The sequence below is a fragment of the Crocuta crocuta genome, unplaced genomic scaffold, assembly GCF_008692635.1.
Source record: "Crocuta crocuta isolate KB4526 unplaced genomic scaffold, BGI_CrCroc_1.0 scaffold258, whole genome shotgun sequence".
NCBI lineage: Eukaryota > Metazoa > Chordata > Mammalia > Carnivora > Hyaenidae > Crocuta > Crocuta crocuta.
Window position 1 is genome coordinate 6075705 of NW_027532842.1, and position 14913 is coordinate 6090617.

At 46.6% G+C, this 14913-nt stretch overlaps 1 protein-coding gene and 1 long non-coding RNA gene across 2 annotated transcripts in view; one reads left to right on the plus strand and one right to left on the minus strand.

Moving 5' to 3' along the window:
• The first annotated feature begins 227 nt into the window (after positions 1–227).
• LOC144216074 (uncharacterized) lies at positions 228–3811 on the plus strand. The gene is made up of 2 exons (XR_013330556.1): positions 228–952; positions 1760–3811. It is a non-coding gene; the product is annotated as an uncharacterized LOC144216074 (long non-coding RNA).
• Positions 3812–8134: 4323 nt separating this feature from the next.
• TNFRSF19 (TNF receptor superfamily member 19) overlaps positions 8135–14913 on the minus strand; it is a 91020-nt gene continuing 84241 nt past the window's right edge. Inside the window, exons 8-10 of the mRNA XM_077745424.1 lie at positions 14096–14198; positions 13057–13462; positions 8135–8467 (exon numbers count right to left, since the gene is read on the minus strand). Coding sequence (XP_077601550.1) covers positions 8465–8467; positions 13057–13462; positions 14096–14198 — 512 coding nt within the window. The 3' untranslated portion in view covers positions 8135–8464. The remainder of the gene's footprint in view (positions 8468–13056; positions 13463–14095; positions 14199–14913) is intronic.

Sequence of the window (14913 nt, forward strand, 5' to 3'; positions counted from 1 at the left end):
AGACACAGGCTTTGAAACAGGCTCCAGCCTCTGAGCTGGCAGTCAGCACAGAGCCCGGTGCGGGGCTCAAACCCACGAACCGTGTGATCATGACCTGAGCCGAAGTCAGACGCTTAACCGACTGAGCCACCCAGGTGCCTCAAGTGAAATCCAGTTTCATCTGAAGACCATTTTTTGAGATAGTACCAGTTTTCATTGTATTGAGTTGNCTTAAAAAATTGTGTGTGTGTGTGTGTGTGTGTGTGTGTGCGTGCTTATTTATTTTGAGGGAGAGAGAGACAGAGTGTGAGTGCAGGGGGGGCAGAGAGAGGGAGACAGAATCTGAAGCAGGCTCCAGGCTCCAAGCTCTCAGCACAGAGTCCGGTGGGGGGGCTCAAACCCAGAAAGATGAGATCATGGCCTGAGCTGAAGTCGGACGCTTAGCCTACTGAGCCACCCAGGTGCCTCTCCACTGTACATTTTAAAGTATGATTTTTCTAAAATTTGGCCTCATGGTACACCCTAACAAGTGCAATCATTTGTTTCAAGAAGCATAGGAAATCAGCAACTGGATACGTTGACTTGACAATGGCCGGCTGCACCTTTACATGGATGAGAGAAATGTCCTGCAGATGTCATCCTAGGACCCCAGACCCCAAAATCAGCAACACGGAGCCTGTGTTTAGAATGCAAAGAGAGAGGTGCCCCCAGAGCAACTTACACGATTATGTAGCTGGGGTAGGCCTTTTGGGAGCAGCCTGGCTTGCAGGGACTTTTTGCTTTGGATCTTGTGGAACAAGTTTCTACTGTAGTCATAAAAGCGACACTCGAGAGCCGCAGATGACAGAGGCTCTGAGTCAGTGAAGACCTCGGGCTCCTTCTTGACATCACTCTCTTTACAGCCAAGTCAGTCTCCCTTCCTGGAATGCCAAAGAGACAGACCGATTCAAAGGATCCCGTGGCTCTTGGCCGGGTGAGATCATACTATAGATGGGTTTTGTGTGTCTAATAATAAATGACAGTCGTCGGTTTTAATGTAGAGGCTCCCCTCAGAATCGTTTCGGTCATTCTTCTAGAATAGAACCATGGCCTTTTTTCTCTTATGCTCCCTGAACTCAGATCTAGTCATTACATCCAAACCAGCAAGAGCCAGGCTTTTCCCTTAATGTGGGATGTCCGCTGTGGTGAGAGGCAGAGTAAAGAAGAATGCAGAGGGGAGGGCGGGGACCTCAGTCCAAACTACTGGAGTTTGAAGGAAGGAGAAGGAGGGGCATGAAGGGCAGTGCCTGAAGACTTCTGGGTGCTGTTGACTTTTTAAAATATTTATTTATTTTATTTATTTATTTATGAGAGAGAGAGAGAGAGACTGAGAGTATGAACAGGGGAGGGACAGAGAGAGGGGGACACAGAATCTGAAGCAGGCTCTAGGCTCTGAGTTGTCAGCACTGAGCCCGATGTGGGCTCTCTGAACCATGAGATCATGACCTGAGCCAAAGTCGGACGCTTAACCAACTGAGCCACCCAGGCACCCCTGTGACTTTCAAGAAAGCCTTGAGTCCCCTGAGATTATCCTGGTGTGCCCAACAGAGAACACTTTGCTCATGTTTGGTCACTGGTGTCTATTTAGCTTGGGGGGTTGAGTGGTTCTTGTATTAGTCTGGGTTTTTCAGAGAAACAGACCTGGGTGCCAGTGTGTGTTTGTGTGTGTGCGTGTGTGTAAAGATTTACTTAAAGAATTGGCTCAAGAGACTGTGGGGGCTGACAAGTGTGAAATTCACAGGGCAGGCGAGCAGCGGGAGACCTAGGGGAGACTTCACACTGTGGCTTGAATCTGAAGAGGAGGGGAGACAGCGTTCCCTCTTCCTCAGGGAGCCTGTCTATTCTCTGAAAACCTTACCTGATTGGATGAAGCCCATCACAGTCTGAAGAGTCATCGGCTTTACTCAAAGCCTAATGATTTCAATCTCATCTAAACACCTTCATGGCAACATCTAGACTGATGTTTGACCAGAACATCTGGGTCTCATCATCCGGCCAAGTTGACCAAATTAACCACCACGCTCCCCTACGCAACACCTAATTGGGATCTAGTCAGAGAATAGCCCAGACTCTGCAGTCGTGGGTAGCGGACTGGTTTATAAACTGGAAGAAGACATTCTCCAAGGAGGCACTAGTTGGAACCTGGCCTTCCGTAACTTCCTCGTGACGCTTCATTTCAGGAAAGGGCGTCTGCAGAGGGGCCTTGTCGTCAGGTTGGACGGCCAAGCTCAGGTGCTCCCCGGGCGGATTTATTAACTGTGAGACCCCTCAAGGGAATGCGAAGTCTCCAGACAGCCAGGACTTGAGTGCAGCCCTGGGCTGTGTCTCCTTGCTTTGCTCTGTGTGCCACCCTGTCACCCAGCCAGTGGCTGTGGGACCCCTGCACACTTGCCAGGAGGCTGGAGACCAAGACTTTAGGTCCTGGGGGGCGGGACATGAAGGAAGGATGAAAGAGGAGAGGAGAAACTTCCTTTTTTACGATGACTAAGTCTCATCTCCCCTCGCCACGTTGGCACCACGCTTCCCAAATCTTGGATTTGAATTTTTAATTTTTTTTAATGTTTTACTTATTTCTGAGAGAGAGAGAGAGAGAGCGTGAGCAAGGGAGGGGCAGAGAGAGAGGGAGACCCAGAATCTGAAACAGGCTCCAGGCTCTGAGCTGTCAGCACAGAGCCCGACGTGGGGCTGAAACCTCTGAACCGTGGGATCATGACCTGAGCTGAGGTCGGACGCTTGACCGACTGAGCCCCCCAGCACCCCCCCAAATCTTACATTTGAAAAACCACCACAAATCCCACATTGTCTCTCTTGTGAGCCAAGGCTGGGCCTTAGCGACATTGGCATGAACCCTCCATTCTACAGAAAGAGACACACTCTTCATCGTGTTCCTGCAGCAACCACCGCTAGTTGGCTCTGGGTCCCTGGAAAACACGTGGATGAACTTCGAGGGTGAGAACAGGGTGCAGGGCAGGGCACCTGGGGTTCTCTGTGCCGCTCCTCTCTCCACTCTCTGCTTGGTCCCCTCCCCGAGCTGGCCCGTGTATTCACCTCTCTGTGCACCTATTTGTGTTGAAGTACCCGCAGCTGTGTCCCCGCAGGTGCACCCAGTGCCGGGGGACAGACGGGCTGCCGACGCGGGTGTGGTGGCGCCTCGCAGCAGAAGGGCCGGGAGGCGAGGGAGCAGGAAGGGCACCGGGCCAAGCACTGCTGTCACCCCCAAACCAGAGGCTGACCTCCCTCTGGGTGCCCTGGGGAGGCAGCTCAGCCACGTGGGGAGTAAAGGGCAAGCAGCCCCTTTCTAAGTCAAGGCCAAGGAGCTGAAAGGACAGTGATCAGGCAAGACACTAGCTCCCGGGTGAAGGCGCCTGGTGAGGCTGAGAAGCAGTGGACAAACACCGCTCACCCTACAAGTTCACTTGCATGTGACGGCAGGGGCGCCTGGCGCTCGGGGGCGAGCAGGGCCAGGAGTCCGAGCCACAGGCTCAGGACAGGAAGGCCACGACTAACGGGTGATGCCGTCCACAGGCCCTGGGAGGGCGTGGCTGCGCGAGGGGGGCCGGGGATTCGTCATCCCTGACCTCGGTCTTCTCAAGGACTCTGAGTTTGAGGTTAGCAGGTGGTTCGGCCAAGTCCTCAGCATTGATCTCAGGTTCAGCACTGTCTGCCTTGAAGTCAGAACAGGACCAGGTGGCCTCGATGACGAGAGAATCCGGACTTTCCCTGATGTCACTGTTCCCCCCCCGCCAAAGAATTCGCATTTATGTCTTTACAATAAAGACCTATCTTGTAAGTACTTAAAAGGTTTGTCTCCCTCATAATTCCTTGCTTGCTTCAACTCTGGCATTGCATTTGCAGCCCAGCATATACTCAGTGCCACTACTGTATACACGTGTATACTGATGGGTGAAGGAAGGAAGGACTGACGTAGGAAACAGGGTCTTCTCAGATTGAGGCTTCTGAGAGGAGCTAAATTTGTGTTTAGGCCTTCAAGGGAAACCGTTGTCTCTGATGCACTGAGGGGGTGACGTGTGCCTGGCCGCAAGGCAGGCTGCCGCTCTCACCTGCTATTCAAGGCTTGCCGATGGACTGTTCTGTTAGATCATCTGTTGACTGTAAATAGCCAACCCAGGTGAGGAAAATCCCTCTGCAGAGTCCTGCTGGCTCAATTCAACGCCAAACAAAACTGACAGAATGCCAGCCTTTTCTGTCTTAAGTAGGAAGAGTTGATGCCAATAGAAATTAAGAGCAAAAGACAAAATCCTGTCTTTGGAGAGAAATGATCGAAACCTGCTTCGGAAGCCCACCCACGGTTCCAGAGAAAGTGGCTTCTAAAATTCAAGTCTTCTGGAGGCTAATTTGAAAGCAGCCATAACTCACCCTGATTCAAATGCCCCTGGCGGATCATGGACAGTCAGGACCCTGCTCTGCCTGATCTCTGCAGAAGCCCTGCGACCTTCCTCTGGACGGGCTGTGGCATAACCACCGTGACCGTGCGCTGTTGACTTGATTCTGTATAACTACAAGTCTAGAATCACTTCCTAGATCATACAGAAATTTCTGAGGGATTATGGAAGGTTTTGGGAATTGTCAGTGTTGTTTAGTTTCAACCTGACTGAATGATAGATCCAAGCTGCCGCCACCAAACACCTTTTTAAGAAAATCAGACAACACTTTCTCAAGTTAAAATGGGACACACAAATTCAGCCAGCTGACTGACAGCTGCAAGGAGACCTTCATTATAGTGGTGAAAATAAGATGTTTGTGTGACGATAGAATACTTCACACCTTGTGTTAGAACCTCACAAGCTTTTGAGTCCGTTTTCTCAGAGTGTTAATGGCACCCACAAGCCCAACCCGTATGCACAGACACAGGAAAAGTGTACATGAGCCAAGGTGTGGAAGAGGGAAATATGCGAATTTCCTTCCCTCAGGGGATCCTTAGTGCCGTTGAACGCCACAGAAAAACCAGCTGAGAGAATATGGCGTCACTTCAAAATAACCTACTTTTTTCCCAGGAAGTTTAAAGCCCTCTCTCAAAATCTAATAATAGCTTTAAAAGCTTTACTGAAGGGAAGGAAGGGCAGAAGCTGGGAAGGAAAAAAAAGAACTCCTCCAGTGACCCGTGTTGCTCTGTGGGAGTTAGTCCACTCCTCTGCAGGAAAACACCCTACTGACCTCTGGAAGGAAGGAATATAAGACGTCGCCTTTGTTTTTTCCTTCTTTATGTCAGGAAATGAAGGAGGAGAAAGAAGAGATCATAGTAAAATCTTGATGCCAAAGGTTCTCAAATAACTCAGAGAATTCGTCAGTAGCTGGACATGCCTGAGAAATGCAATGAGGTCACCAGGAAGGATTTCAAATCTCCCTCATAAAATTTGAGGGGCTAAAGAGGGTCACGTTGGAAGGATCAGAACTTGGGGAGACCCCCATCTGGGGAGCAAGAGAGGAAAGCAAATCTGCATTCCCATCACCAGTCATTTTTTTTTAACTGGACATGTAAGTATGAATGAACACCAGATAACAATTTTATTCACATATAAAAAAGGCCATTACAAAACTATTCGTGTCAGAAAATGAAAATTTACAAATCTATAAATTCCAGTATGCAAAACAGTAATGATGAAATCTAAACTGATTCAAGCCGGCGACCTTCAAGCAATGAGGGACTCTTTTCCTTTTTTTTTTTCTTTTTTCTTTTTCTTTTTTTTTTTTACTAGCACAGGCAATAGAGCTCAACTAGGTAACAGCAACAGGACCACTTTATCTAGAGTAGAAAAACCTATACTGGAAAAATATATTCCATATACACAAAATGAGAAAACACATGCCTTTACATGGTCAGTCCCCAAATCTTGTCTCATTCTTGTTGGTGGGTTTCTGCGATGTTAGAAGTCATACCAATCTCTCTCCCAGCTTTCTTAATACCCAGTAAAGATGTGCCAGCACCCGCACCCCAGAAGGTACAGTCCGTGTGGGTGCTGCAGGGGTATTCCGCCTGTGGGAAACACAGATGGGATTTTCCTCTCAAGTGTTTTACCCAAAGTATACATTATCGTGTGTTTCCGTAGTCCATGGTGGTAAGCTATCTTCATCCTGATAAAATAACCCTGGATTTTTTTTTTCAAATGCAGCATCACATGAAATTGACTTTCAACCCTAAGCATTTCTCTACTGATCAAAAGTGATGTGTCAGGGTGTGGGGGCCACAGTCCCGTTTCCATCGATCCAGGCTTCTCTCCAGCAACTATCTCTCTTTGAAGTTGAGGAGGGTTTCTACATGTGGAAAATATATTCAGGTCACCAGAAGGAGCACAGCCCTGACCTACTTTGATCATCCCCCTGTCAAAACAAAACGACTGGATTGCAAACAATGGCACCCATATGTGAGTTACAGGGAAGCCACTCAAGGAAACTCTAGTGTGCATTTGCACGGACATCTTGTGGTCAAATCCTAAACCTTTTACATGACTTTCCTAAAGGCAGCTCTCATAAGAGCTGGTGAGTTATCACACTTGAAAAACCATCGGGTAATGCTAAAAAAAAAAAAAAAAAAAAAAGGAAAAGAAGAAAAGCCAATCATTTATGACTGGGTATTAAACAGACACAGGAGACTATGGGTTACCCCGAGAATACTCCAATTTCCTCTTTTGGATAAAGAAACCGAGGTCACGAGAATCCACACATTAGAACGCTGGCCCAGCCACAAGGACAAGGGCTCATCAGATTCCCCTAATATCTTGCAAAGAGCGGAAAGCATGGTTTTAATAAATAACAAGGTCCTGAGAAAGACAGTTTTGTTTTGTTTTTTAAGTTCGGTTTCAATGTTAGGTACAAGACACTGATTTGGGTGGGGCAATTGTGAAACAAAGAATGTTAGCGCACTCACACGCAACGATGTTCCATTTCTAAGTCCAAGTGTGACAGAGCCAATAGTAATCAGTGAAAAGACAAAGGCCAGATCTGATCATGTAGGTTCAAGTAGGAAACAAATAAATCCTACCCTAGTAATTCCTCTCCAGGGCATAAAGATTAAGAGCAAATGAGCCATTCCCTGGTCATGACTGAACTGGGTTCATTTCTGTCTGAGCTGTAGACACAATTCTGGTGTGTACCTACCAAGTGGGTAAGGGATGGGGCGCCGGAATGAAGCACTTAAATGCGGCATCACTGGCTAAGAGAGGAGACCACGGTGCACACGAACTGTACACGGTCGGAGGGAACCCTGTGGTACTTGGCGGGATGACCTGAGGGCAGTTATGAACTGTTTGCCTACATGCTGTCTACAGATTGTGCATTTTCTTTTTGTCCTAATATGTAGTGCAGTCTCATAAGACTACATGCTTGGTGGTACATCTTAGTAGCAGGGGAGCCGGGTATGGTGTATTTCTAAAGCCCTTAGTGTAAGATACGATGCAAAACAAACAAACAAAAACCAAAACCAAACTCACAGGTACAGAGAACAGACTGGTGGTTGTCAGAGGCAGGACGTTGGGGGTGGAGGGTGAGAAGGGAAAAAAAGAACCATTATCTTTATAAATACCACTTTTCTATACAGGACAACTTCCGGGTCTCCCAAGCCCAGTCACAGGGACAGAAGGAACACATGCTTCATGATCAACTGATTTTCACAGAAATGCGTTCATCAGTGTATATAGGTTTCTAGGGTGTGTGTGGTAAGTGGTTTTTAGGGCAGGGTGGCGGGCGGCTTTCTCCCCCACCACTTTCCCAGCCTGGGCCCCTCATGTCACGGGGTCCAGCAGGGTTCCCGGGACCAGTGGCTGAGGTTACAAGTGTCGATTCCAGAAAAGACGTGCTCTCCTCCCATTCCTAGTCAGGCCAGTTAACTTCACCTAACAAACCCACGATATAGGCAGGCAGTGTGGGGTCGATTCTCGCCTCCTAAGCCAATCAGATGATGAAAACGTGAGCTTCGTCAAATAGAAACGTTCAGTTTTGAACCCTTTGACATAAAAAGTAAGGAAACTCTTCTGACGTTGACTTTTAAGGGGATAATCAGCTATGTGAAATTATTTCTGGAAAGAAAATGTCAATGAAAACCTATACCCTGGGTCTTCAGTCTGGTGAGAACCACATTCGCCATGAAAATACACACGAATGCACTTCTGTTTCTTGTTATATGCTCATAATCTCGTAGGCTGCAAACCCAACCCATCAGTCTTTGAAGTCACGCTTGTGGCGTACGAGCTTCTTGTTTAGGAAAGATGCAGGGTATCATGAATGCCTGGAGTCTTTTCTTGTTATTCCTTGACGTTTCAGCTTACAGCTGGTCTGGCTCAGAAGCAACTGGTTGAAAGGCTTAAAATGCCATCGGTTTGGTACAGATTTATTTTCTTTCCCCTCAGAAGCCATGCGAGGTCCAGACTGTGCTCAGCCCATAAGCCCAAGCGGAGGAGTTAAGTGCCTGCTGGGTCCCATCCATATTCTTCTACTGCAGAAAGAAGAAAGTACTTTAAGCTTCCTAAAACAGCAACAAGGAAAGCTTGAAAAACTACCTCACGAGCAAAAGGTGCTCAGCTGTAATCATTAAAAATTATTGTATGTGACTTTTAACTAGTAGTACACATGAATTTAATAACATACAGACAAGCGGCTCATTAATGATGTTTGAATACCCAGGTACCCACGTATTCTGAGAATAAAGTAAAAGATTTTATAACCACTCACGGTCCCTCAGTATTTGCAGAAAACACTGCAGAGACAATAACGTGATGCACAGCGAACAACATGTATTAACGCAAGATTCTTTTGCTGATTTCCGACCCCATTCAAACACGTAAAGGGTTATTTCTGTGTTGCATTCTTGTAAAGCATTTGTAGATAAAGATGTTAGGATCCTTTCGTCCCTTCTTTAAAAGAACACGGATGATTACTGAATAGTGACATTCTTATTCTTTGCATTTGAAACTTCTGCTAAAACACTGGAGAAAGAGATAGTTTGGAAGGATTTCTCGTCTAATGATCTTCCTGGAAGGCTCGCACTCTTCTGTGGGCAGATGTCCTCAGCAAAGTGGCACCCTCAGATCTTTCCCTTATCACAGAAGGGCAACAGCCTGACTTCTAGAGGCATCGGCCAACTGCACATTACTGCAGGTGAATAAAGCCTTTCATTCACTTATTCACCACTAATTTGGCATTGATGACATATCGGGTAAGTTTACAGGAAAACATTTTTCCCCCTAGGTTGAAGGTGAGTAACTAGGTATAGAAACTTCTGAAGGAGCTCTAAGTAATATAATCCCATCAAATATATTGATCAGTTAATATGACAGTAATAACCACACTGGCACTATTATGAAAGGACAAATGTTCCTCATTTTGCCAATATGGAAAAAATTAGAGTTTAAAAAATTGGGCAACCAGACTCCAGGTGATATCATTTTTTCAAACCATTTCTTCTATTATTTTATGTTGACATTTCCAATGATGGCTAAAAACATCACCAAAAAAAAAGCTCTTCCTGCAGGTAAACAGCCTGGTCTCATGCTCCCAGGTATCTGAGCAATTGACGGCCAAATATCTTAGTCTGTTCCTTTCTGGGGAGGTGTGTATAGGGAAAATTTAATTAGAATTGAGTCATTGAAGCTCAAAAAGGTTCTCACACCTATTGACTTTATCCTGTACCATAACTATCATCATCAGATTCTGGGTGGTCTTCAACCAACCACAAGAGAACTACTGTGTAAAAATACAGGTTTTGGAAACAAATGCATCAGCCTTAGCAATGTGAGCCTCACACCGAGTAAAGACAGAAGTGCCACTGTGCATTCTGCGGTACAGACGTGTATCTAATCATCACATCGCAGGTCTCAACTTACACAGTGTCAAGTGTCAGTTACATCTCAGTAAAGCTGAATGAAAGGGGAGAATTGAGGTTAAAAACCTGAAAATATGAGTGAAAGCCTGGGTAGGAATTTCAAGTTCCATTGAAAAGACATAGAAAGAAATCGCTAGTAATAGCTAGTAGTATCTGCAGCTGCCCTTACGTGGTTTTCAAACAGGAATGCCATGCTTTGCTGAATTACGAAGGAGCCCGTCATCAGGCTGAGCAAACACAAACTCAAGGGACCGGAAGTCCTTGGGTTCATAATCCCAAGCTGCTGAAAGAAAATTCTTTATGTGAAGTAAGTATGTTCCCTACCTCGGAGAATCAGCCTGTTATGAGGAAATCTGAATTGCCTTCTGGCATCTAATGGATTGAACAAAAACAGAACTAGTTGAGCTAAAACACTTGGTCGACCCTTGAAGCAAAGAAGAGGGTTAATCTCCCAAAGGTGTGCAGTTGTCTCTGGCTGCTTTTTTTTTTTTAATGTTTATTTTTGAGAGAGACAGAAAGACAAAGCACAAGCAGGGGAAGGTCAGAGAGAGAGGGAGACAGAAACTGAAACAGGCTCCAAGCTCTGAGCCGTCAGCACAGAGCCTAACGTGGGGCTTGAACTCACGAACCATGAGATCATGACCTGAGCTGAAGTTGGACACTTAATCGACTGAGCCACCCAGGTGCCCCTCTGGTTACTTTTTGAAGATTAAGGTTCACTCACTAAGTGCCACACATTCAGTAAGTGCGACCAAAGACAAAGTTCTTTCCAGAACCTGGAAAAGATTATCTCTTAAAATGGGCTCAAAATGTGATTGTTGTTTTTAGTTATAGGGAGAAAATTGAAATGATTCACATTTTAACGATTCCTTTCTTGGATTCAGAATGTCTCATTATATTTACCAAATCATCCAAAAAGGGATCACACATCTTAGAAAGCTAATAGAAACCTTTCATCACTAAATTACATCGTGCAACTTGAATGTAACATTTTCTCACTCATTTTATATGTAATTATGACTTTCTTTTCATAAATAATTTGGGTTGAAATTATCTTTATGTAGGTCACGATTATCTTGACAACTGTCTTTGAAAAGAGTTAATGCCATTACATATATCAATCGTCTACACTAAACTATTTTACACTCACATAGCTGTGATGATAATGCTTACCAGGATCCCCCTCTGCCCCCAACAATATAATCAGAAAAAGATAGAGAATGCCTTGGTTCTGATATGACTTGGCATGAAAATGCTTAGTCCTCAGTCTTGGAATTTACATCACACAATTGGGCATGAGCTACACAATTATGCTGAGCAGGAATTCTGTTTGCTGACAATACTCTGAAAAACCCTGGATACTCACCGGGAGCACAAATCTAGCTACTCGGTCTGGCTCCTGACAACAGATATGTGGGAAAAAGTAGCAGACCTTTGTAAAGGCAGCACAAGCCACGTGTATGATGAAAACCAATTGACTTGCTATAAAAGAAACTTCAACATCTTGTAATTTTAGTGTTAAGAATCCCAAGGCTTTTCTTTCAGGGTACTTGGCAAGGGCATCCGCCTGGGAAGTTGGGGTTGGTTGCTCAAGGGGTGGGGTCTCTTTCTCCAGGCGGTTCTCTGCTTCTCCACCCATTCCCTCCTCTGGGCAGCTGGGTGTGCACAGCCCCGAAGGCTTGTGAGCCAAGGTCTGTTCTTGAGACCTACGCACCCTGGCTAACCCTGAAGTCTTTTCTTAGGATTATCACGGAAGCCATAAAAATGATGCCATGGCTCCAAAGAACAAGGTCAATAAACACTCTTTGTCAGCCACAGCGGTATGTATTTTACATTTTAAATGCCTAATTTGTTTGCTTTTCCTCCCTTATCTCTTCTGTATGTCCTTTATTTGGAGAAAAACCACAGTGTTTTCTGCATAGAATTCCCTGTAGATTCTCCATAGAATTTTTTGGTAGTTCAGGAAAAAAAGTATTACAGATATAGATCAACATATAACCTATGCACTGCTCTTAAAAGGAGCACATCTCTAGGCACACTCTGGCTTTGGGCTGCATCTAACATAACTGTACAGGGTCACGTCACCTCGTGGGAAAGAGGCACTTCTGTGGATCACAGGCACGCAGCAGGGCAGTGTGCAGGCGGGGCCGTGTGGGGCCCGGGGGCCGCCTGGGGCTGTCATTCTGCCCTTCTATTTCGAAGACTGGTATCATTTTTCCAAAAGACTGTATTCTGACAGTACAGGTGCTTACGTTAGGGAAACGCTTGTGGACATCAAGTCACACGCAGGAAAGGCGGCATCCTCTCTGGAGGGGAAGGCAGAGGTGGTGCCCAGGGGTCCCTGATGCTTCTCTATCTCCAGCTGTGCTGTGTGCCCAGAATCCCCGTCTCCTTGCAGTCGCCATCTGCCCACCAACCTGATTTTAAACCCCCTTTTTTTTTTAAATGTTTTATTTTATTTCTAGAAGACAGAGAGAGACAGAGACAGCATGAGCAGAGGAGGGTCAGAGAGAGAGGGAGTCACAGACTGAAACAGGCTCCAGGCTCTGAGCTGGCAGTCAGCACAGAGCCCGACGCGGGGCTCGAACCCACGAACCGCGAGATCATGACCTAAGCGAAAGTCGGACGCTTAACCGACTAAGCCACCCAGGCGCCCCTAAACCCTTTTTTCTAGAAGGTTCTTAGTATTTGAAGCCAGATCACCACCGACAATCAACTTCCAACCAACCTGATCAGTCAGAGCAGAGCCATCTCGAAAACAACAGTAAGAGGGAGAGGGAAAGGAGAAGCTTTGAGAGATCTGAATTCCCATTCACTTGACAGTGAATGAGATGCATTTAAGTCCTGGGCGTAAAACATCACAGGGAAAATGAAGGTGAGGGATTGTTTACAAGATGTTCCCGACACTCACTCATCTCTCTCAACCAGGAATGGACTGCAGGGCCGGGGGGCGGGGGTGGTGCTGTGCTCAGTAGTTGGATTTGCGAAGAGTAAAAGAACGCAGCTGCTCATTATGACCTTATCGAGTAGCTGTTGGTTCAAAAAAGACTCTTGAAATTCAATTTCAAATGTATTCTCCAAACACACAAGAACAAGAACTTACGAAAGACGGGCCCCCCACATTCCGGGGCGAGAGGAATTCCACCCCGCGGGTCTGGCACGAGTCAGTGCTGCGGCCTGGCTGAGGCCAGCCACCGCCTTACCTGGAGGGACGTCTGAGGGCTCAGGCCGCTGATGTCGCCACCCTCCCGATGCAGCTGGCTTGTGGCACTTGGTGCGTCCTGAGTGGGCGCTGGTTCTGTCGGGGAGGCGTTCGGTCCAGAGAGATCAGGGGCTCCTGTCGAGTTTCCAGAACGACCTTGAATGGGTACAGCCCCACTGACCAAATCCCGACTGCCATTTGAATCCGAGGAGGATGAGCTTTGGTCTTCGGGGTCGAGGGGACGAATGTCTTCACCGGTGAGTTCAGGGTAAGAGTCACAAAAGGAGAGGTCGTCACCACAGATGGGGTTTTGCATCAGAGGCCAGGCATCTGAAAACTCCCCACAGACGGGCCTTGAAAGGGACCCGAAGAACGTGGGCATGGTCTCCCCCACTGGACCTGCGTGTCTGAACACACATTCAAAAGATCCGTAACTCGTCTACAGGGAGGCGCAACACCACTACAAAGCGATGCTCTATCTAGATGGAACAGCAACTGATAATGTCAGAATTCTAGTGCTTTCTTTGTTATAAACTTGCCTCAACCTACTTACTTTACAACTGCAGTCTTACACCTACTTCTAGTCAAGACAGTTGTGCTTAACCCGATGTCTAAAATACGGTTTCCTGGTCTTAACGGAGTTTCTTAGTGGCCATTCTAAAATTCTATGAGTAGATGACATGCTAAAAATTACTTCTGGATGACAATGTGTCAGATACGGGAAACAAATAAAATTAATGGAGCATAAAGTATAAAGAGTGCCGCACAGGGTATCAGNCTACTTCTGGATGACAATGTGTCAGATACGGGAAACAAAATTAATGGAGCATAAAGTATAAAGAGTGCCGCACAGGGTATCAGTGACCTTGAAAGACTTACTTATCTCTTGCCAAAGATTTGTCCCTCTCTGACGTCCAGAAGGTCAATAGTAATCTTTATAAAATGATCTCTCATAGTTTCACATGAAAACTGGCGAGCTAGCAGAAGGCATATTTGCACAAGGGAGTAAAAAACCACATGGGTTAAAAGTACCGAGTTACCTGTCCTGAAGAGCGGTCTTGGAATGAACTCTACAACCGAGGGTCACCCGGTCGATGCTGCAGGCCTGCTCACAGCACAGGGACGGAATCAGGTGGACCGGCCCTAGGGAAGCCAGCAGAGGGGTGAAGCACAAGGCTTTCTTCTGGGAGCTTCCTCTTTAGGACCAGTTCAAGGTTGCTGTGGAAAATTTAGCCATTCCCCATCCCTTGGACGACTTTTTGGGGGAAGGGAAATATGAGGTTTAATTCTCTCTCTCTTTTGTTATCCTACAAAAATGATGAAGCACTTCTATGAAGCACCTAGAGCGGTCAAATCCAGAGAGACCGGAAATCGAATGGGGGTGGGGGTGTCTGGGGTGGAGGTGGGCAGCACTGTGGTCAATGGGGACAGGGTTTCAGTTTGGGAAGGTGAAGGGGTTCTGGAGGTGGTGCTGGCACACAGTGGGAGCGTCCTTAGTGCCGCTGAACTCAACACTTAAGCCATGTTAAAATGATGCATTTTATGTTCCATATATTTTACCACAGTAAAAATCGTAATGAAAGGTAACATGGCTGGCGAGAGGGGCGGTGGAATGAGGCNTCCAGGCTCCTAGCTGTCAGCACAGAGCCTAACATGGGGCTCAAACCCATGAGCCTCAAGATCATGACCTGAGCCAAAGTTGGACATTTAACCAATTGAACCACCCAGGTGCCCTGAGAGAGAGAGAGAGAGAGAGAGGAGAGAGAGAATCTTAAGCAGGCTCCATGCTCAGCACAGAGCCTGATCTGATGGGGGGCTAGATGCCACGACCATGAGATCATGACCTGAGCCAAAGTCA